The following is a 6,742-nucleotide window of genomic DNA, read 5'->3' as shown; positions in this document are numbered from 1 at the left end:
GAGCTAGTCAAAAGACTATTAACACTAAGAAACCATTAAGAGGCTAGTTTTAAATAATCCATCAATATCTAACCAACCCAACGACAGACAATGTGGATATTTGACAGAGATAGTATCTTAGCTTTCGTCCATATATACAACACGTTCCATTCTCCACTCCCAACAAATTGCATCTTCTAATTACATTTTTTTCTCTGTTAAAATTGGCCATGTGGGCCTTCTTTCTTTCTTGTGTCTAATCTGCACCGTCCACTCAACCCTCTCAGCATCTATTTAAACAGTCCTCTCACCTCTCTTCTTTCTCCAAACTTAATTATTCTCTTCTTTGCTCAGCACCATCATCGTCACCTCTCCTTCTCTAGCTATCTTTCTCATATTTGCTTAGAATTTCAAGCTAGTCTCTGTTCCCAGGGGCCACGCACCAATGGCATGGTTTGAAGTATCTAAGAAGGTTAGTAGCGGTTCTGATCATGATTCATGACAACAAAATTAACAGACTTTTCTCTGCTGTTTCTGTGTTTTATCTTCTTCTGCCATAGAAACACAGTCATATATCTTCCACGTTTCTGTAGCTCTCGTACTCCTTACTGTGTTTATATATATATATATATATACTGCTTGATTATTGGCTCAATCTTGTTAATAGTGGAAGGTTACAGGCTGCTGGTTAATTTCTCTGAAACTTGTTAAAGCAATATATGCTTATGATTCTTACATGCATTACTCTTAAAGTTTCTGAGACATGCATTACTGTAAGTACTGTGCTCATCAGTTATTATCTTTTCAAAAAAAAAAAAAAAATTGCAGGCTAAGATCAATGAATTGGGAGAAGTAGAGGGTAGAAAGATGGAAGAAGAGCAGGAAGAATACACTCTTGATGGGACTGTGGATCTACATGGGAGGCCTGCAATCCGAGAGAAAACTGGGCAATGGGCTGCTGGAATTTTGTTACTTGGTAATCTCCAAAGCTAAGAATATTATAAGGAAAAAATATCAAATATTAGTGTTTGTTCTTCATCTTCTTGGTTCCTTCTTTGAAATTCTTCCCAACTAGTTTTTCCAAACCATTTTTTTTATAAAAGATATGATGATACATGGACAGAATGCATCTTCATCCTCTCCCTCCCACGAAGGAAAAGTAGTCGAATCTTGCTTCTGTGCTTATATATATATATATATATATCCATAACGCATTTATGTTTCTTTCTCTTTAGCTTTTAATTTTAATTTTTTTTTTTTGATAGGCGAGCTCTGTACTTGCATTAGATAATAGCTTCTTCCACATGAAACCAAAAATAAAAAAAAATAAATAAAAGAAAGAAAAGCTTCTTCCATTCTAGCTTCTTGTACAGTGTCTTCATGTCTTTGCCATATCGATGAAAGACACATACAACAAAAAAATAAAGGGATTGTTTGGCAAACCAACATGTGTTAAAGCTCCATTTCTCCATGGGCTTTAGAAAGCTACACGACACACAGACACTGCTCAGAGAGAGAGAGAGAGAGAGGCACACATGCAACTAGTAATCTTTCTCTCCCTTTAATTTGACAAGAGCTTTTGGTCGTTATATATACAGTCACCTGTAGTGTTAACTCCATAAGTACCAATTATAACCAGAAATCGGTGATTATATGAAAGCTTATGATTCGACCTGCTTCATATCAATCACATCGCCTTCTTTTTTTCAATAATAAACATCAGATGGGTCGGCGTTGATGAAATCACTATGTCACTCTATCATTGTGTTAGAAACATGAAAAGGGGACCTCCCAAATCAGTACACATGGTCCAAAACATGCAAGTGTGGGTGACACAGCGAGACACGTCACCATCTGGTCCCACTTGAGAGTTCTCATAGGCTCACCATCTCTCTGCTTGACTGACTGATAGTGTGATACTCACCATTTGATGTATCATCATTGGCCCCAGTTGCCTTGGGTACTGTGTGACACTGGGGACCCGCTGAAGCCTGAATGGTCTGGAGTCCCTAAACATGCGGCTTGTCCTAGGATGAGAAGATCATGCATGAGCATGACTCATTTCATTTTAACTTTGGCCTCCGCTCCGGCCAAAGTTCCATAAAATCGCCTCGGAAGTTCCACTTCCAACACGAGATGCAATAAATTATGGCAATGACTTTGGGGATAGCCCCTCTTTTAGTGGGACCCATCTGATGGTTAGTCTTAATTATTTTCCACGTGGCAAATCAGAGCTCCCCAAATCAGAATTACGTGTCTTATTTGCAGACCCAAGACATTTCAACAAAACCAGGAATTGACACAGAACAACAGGAGGGGGAGGGGGAGGGGGGGATGCCTTGATGAATTAAAGATCCTTATTCCCTACAGGCTACAGCCTAGCCACACGATATTTACCAAAATGACCCGCATACATTTTATAATCTCTCCCCCTTTTCAAGAATCAAGACGGTGCACCAACCAGGCAACCAAAAGATGATGTAGCCCGTCAAGTCTGATCAAAGTATCAAACAAACAAACCCCTAGACTTTTTAGAGCAAAAAAGCCATCTGCAAGTCTGCATTCATGTCCTAATTGTCCTTTCACGTTTGACCCATGACATGAAAGTTTGGTCTGGTAGGCGAGATATTATTTCCATGTTTGGATCCTTTCGTTTTCTGGCTGCCCTGGTTCCTGCAACTCTGCAGGGAGTTAATTAATTTGTCTCCACTTTACTATGTTACTATTCTATTTCACCTCCCGCGAAAAATGGTTAATTTGCTTCCAAAATCCAAACTAGTTTGCTTTCTCAGGCAAGAACACAAGAATGCCTTATGATCTAAGTCTCGCCCTTGTGTGATTTAATTTAAGGACTCTGTAACGTCCGAGCATTAATTTGCTTCCTTAAATATTAAGAACTATCTACTAAATCAAAGCTTGTAAGGCTATTTATGTCGTGTAGTATTCTTTTATTTTTGACACAGTGAATCAAGGGCTGGCTACACTGGCTTTCTTCGGAGTTGGAGTGAACCTGGTGTTGTTCTTGACAAGGGTGTTACAACAGGATAACGCTGATGCAGCAAACAATGTTAGCAAATGGACTGGAACTGTTTACATCTTCTCTCTAGTTGGTGCATTCCTTAGTGACTCCTACTGGGGAAGATACAAAACATGTGCTATCTTTCAAGTTATCTTTGTCTTGGTAAGTGTAACAACTATTTCACAATCAATTTCCTGTTTGCCTAGGACTTTGATGGCTAACTAATCAGCCGGCCAACCCATGGCTCAGTTGAGTTGACCCATTTCGTTCTTTGGCTAGTTTGATCTTGACTCAACTGAACTAGGAAATAGGAATCTATATTGCTCTGGTTTCAATCTGGACCTGTAGAGGCTTGACTCTATGAATCGTTGTAGTTATTCTGTTAGATAACAAAACACTTTGGTGATCAATAACTTGGAAACTATACATCAACAACAAATAACAGAGGAAAGGATATATCTTTGCTCTGTTCTAATTGTCTCATAATTAATCATTTTTGCAATGGAGTTCATTATATCCTGATAGAAGTGTGTTTGTTTGAATGGCAGGGTTTGGTATCGTTATCACTGTCATCATACCTTTTCTTGGTAAAGCCTACTGGTTGTGGAAATGAGCAGAACCCATGTGGATCCCACTCCGCTTTTCATATTGGTTTATTTTACGTATCCATCTACCTGATAGCCCTGGGAAATGGAGGGTACCAACCTAACATTGCTACCTTTGGGGCAGATCAATTTGATGAGGGAGATCCTAGGGAAGGGCACTCCAAGGTTGCATTCTTTAGTTACTTCTACTTAGCCTTGAACCTTGGCTCCCTTTTCTCAAATACCATATTGGGGTATTTTGAGGATGAAGGAATGTGGACTTTGGGCTTTTGGGTTTCTGGTGGATCTGCCTTTGTAGCATTGGTTTTGTTCCTCATTGGCACCCCAAGGTATAGGCATTTCAAACCTAGTGGAAACCCTCTCTCTAGGTTTTGCCAAGTAATTATTGCGGCGTCGAAGAAATGGAGGGCTGAATTGCCACCAAGTGGAGACGATCTATATGAAGTAGATGGGAAGCAATGTGTCATCGCTGGGGGCAGAAAGATGCTCCACACTGAAGGATTCAGGTAAATTAAGATCTGTTGGTTTATATATATGGCTTGCATTTATATCTCTTTATCTTTGTTGTCTAAATTAAAATGGCTCAATTTGTTAATGAGGAATCTAGTATGTCAAGCACTCTATTTTAGTTTAAAAATTAATGATCGGGTTCGGCAGTATTTAAAGGAAAAATGAAGAGCATAACAGCTCTGAGAAATAAATCATCTTAAAATTACAATTGTTTTGGGGTTGGAAAAGAAAAAGAAGATCAAAGTATAGTTTCTCTAGGAAAACTGAAAGTGTGGCATCCTACTGCAATTCGTGTTCATTCTCATCAGTCCAGTCCATTGCTCGCAAATTGTAATGGCTATGTATGTCACTGCAAGTGCACTTGCCATTTAGTTATGCAAACCCAATTTTAATTATCTTTCAAGTAAGCACTTTAACAGACATAGGACTTATCCTGGTAGTTTTACATTGAATATCAATCTGTTAACAATGCTAACTGGTGTTCTTGTAATGCATGTGATACCAGATTTTTGGACAGAGCAGCGATCATCACATCAAAGGACACTGCCCTTCAGAACCAAGGTCTTAGCACTCCATGGAATCTCTGCACAATAACACAAGTTGAAGAAGTTAAATGCATACTGAGACTTCTCCCAATTTGGCTATGCACAATAATCTACTCAGTAGTCTTCACTCAAATGGCTTCTCTCTTTGTTGAACAAGGTGCAGCCATGAAGACTACCATTGCAAACTTCCGGATTCCCCCTGCAAGCATGTCTAGCTTTGACATTCTGAGTGTCGCCGCCTTCATTTTCATTTACAGGCGAATTCTTGATCCTCTGGTTTGTAGACTAAGAAAGACAACTGGTAAAGGGCTTACAGAGCTTCAGAGGATGGGTGTTGGGCTCGTTATAGCAATAATGGCAATGATTTCGGCAGGAATCGTGGAGTGTTATAGGTTGAAGTATGCAAAGAAAGATTGCACACACTGTGAAGGTTCAAGTTCTTTAAGCATCTTCTGGCAAATCCCTCAGTATGTACTCATAGGAGCCTCTGAGGTGTTCATGTATGTGGGTCAATTAGTGTTCTTCAATGGGCAGGCGCCTGATGGATTGAAGAGCTTTGGAAGTGCACTTTGCATGACATCCATTTCACTTGGGAATTATGTGAGTAGCTTGCTTGTGAGCATTGTCATGAAAATCTCTACTGAAGATGATATGCCAGGATGGATTCCAGGAAATCTCAACAAGGGCCATCTAGACAGGTTTTACTTCCTCTTAGCTGTTTTGACAACAGCAGACTTCATTGTGTATGTAGCGTGCGCCAAGTGGTACAAATATATCAAGCTGGAGGGGAAATTCGTAGACATGGACGATGAAGATGAGAATGAGAATAGCTGCAGTGTCTAGTCTGCAATGTCAAGGCGCCATTTTACATGACTGATTAAATAAAAGGGAGGTGGGGGTGTTGGGTCGATTGTATGGATGTAATTATAGAAACCCACGTTGACTCAGCTCTTCCCAATCCCACCTATCCCAAGCAATGGAATTGTGGTTAAAAATAGTCTCAAAGAGCTGAAAGAGATCAGTGATACTGATTAAGGCTCTTCTTTTTGGACTAGCTTTAAACATGTTTCCATTGCTAGGCCTAATGGGCATATGCTTGTACGGAGTTTCAACATAACAAAGAGCTAGTCTTTCATTTGTTTGTTTCATGCCTTTACAGAGTAGCTCTCAAAATTATTGTTCTTACATTCTGAAATCAATATAAATGTAATGATCTCCCATCAGAAACTGATATGACCAAACTGGAAGTTCAAGATCACCAAACAGAGCCACTCCCATGGTGGTGCACGCTGCAGATAAGACAGCACCCCAGACTGATACTTGTAAGGAATTCTTTCTACCAAGAAAGGCCCTCCGTACCAAAGAATTCTATTTTTCACTCTTTAAGATTATTGGGTATCTTCGGTAGGACCTACATCATAAACTCCTGTGTGGCTTCTGCATTTGCCAAGCATGGTGCTGCTATGAAGATCATAACAGCAATTCTTAAGGCTTCTCTATCAATTATCATGCATGTCTACCTTTGTGGCAGTATCTGCAAAAGATGCGTTTTCTGCTCCTTTTACAGGCTGACAGCTTTTGAACAATACTATATACACTTTATCTGTTCATCTTACAGGCTGACAGCTTGTGAAGAAAACCATAGACACTCTATCTGTTCCTTTTACTTTACAGATGGGCACTAAATGTTCAGCTCCAGCCCTCCTAAACGGGCACTGAATGTTAAGACTTAGGCTTCTCACCCTATTACCTTTTTATTCCTGACGAGTATGTTTTAAGAAAATCCTTCACATACATAAATGACCAAACCGAGGGAACATACAGGGTCACTTAGTGTTATGTTCTGTTACTCTTTAGCATAATGAAATCGTATTTTCTCCTCACATAGCGCACTTCACACCAACCTCCCAACATATCGCAGCCATGCATTGGGAACATCTTCCCATAAATGACAACATTAAGTATGGGAGATATTCTCGATGCATGGCTGAAAACACCGAGTTTGGTGAGAGGCACGCTCTGTGAGAAGCAAACCTGAGCTCTAATATAATGGCATCATTATATCGTGTAAAGACACGTATGAA

General features: G+C 39.8%; 1 protein-coding gene across 1 annotated transcript; it reads left to right on the top strand.

The window, feature by feature from the left end:
• Positions 1 to 292: 292 nt before the first annotated feature.
• LOC104610399 (protein NRT1/ PTR FAMILY 7.3-like) lies at positions 293 to 5,806 on the top strand. The gene is made up of 5 exons (XM_010276990.3): positions 293 to 451; positions 808 to 955; positions 2,943 to 3,160; positions 3,547 to 4,109; positions 4,619 to 5,806. The coding sequence occupies exons 1-5, from the start codon at positions 425 to 427 to the stop codon at positions 5,499 to 5,501; spliced, it is 1,839 nt and encodes a 612-aa protein (XP_010275292.1). The 5' UTR covers positions 293 to 424; the 3' UTR covers positions 5,502 to 5,806.
• The last annotated feature ends 936 nt before the right edge of the window (positions 5,807 to 6,742 follow it).

This window comes from Nelumbo nucifera, chromosome 1, assembly GCF_055504915.1.
Source record: "Nelumbo nucifera cultivar China Antique chromosome 1, China Antique-T2T, whole genome shotgun sequence".
Lineage (NCBI taxonomy): Eukaryota > Viridiplantae > Streptophyta > Magnoliopsida > Proteales > Nelumbonaceae > Nelumbo > Nelumbo nucifera.
The sequence above is the reverse complement of the archived record's forward strand: the minus strand, read 5'-3'. Positions and strand labels throughout refer to the sequence as shown.

Excerpts from the sequence above, each read along its gene's own strand:
- LOC104610399 (XM_010276990.3), top strand. The coding sequence starts at position 425 with ATGGCATGGTTTGAAGTATCTAAGAAG. Across the intron at positions 3,161-3,546 it reads TTCAAGTTATCTTTGTCTTG|GGTTTGGTATCGTTATCACT; the intron begins GTAAGTGTAACA and ends TTTGAATGGCAG. Across the intron at positions 4,110-4,618 it reads CTCCACACTGAAGGATTCAG|ATTTTTGGACAGAGCAGCGA; the intron begins GTAAATTAAGAT and ends ATGTGATACCAG.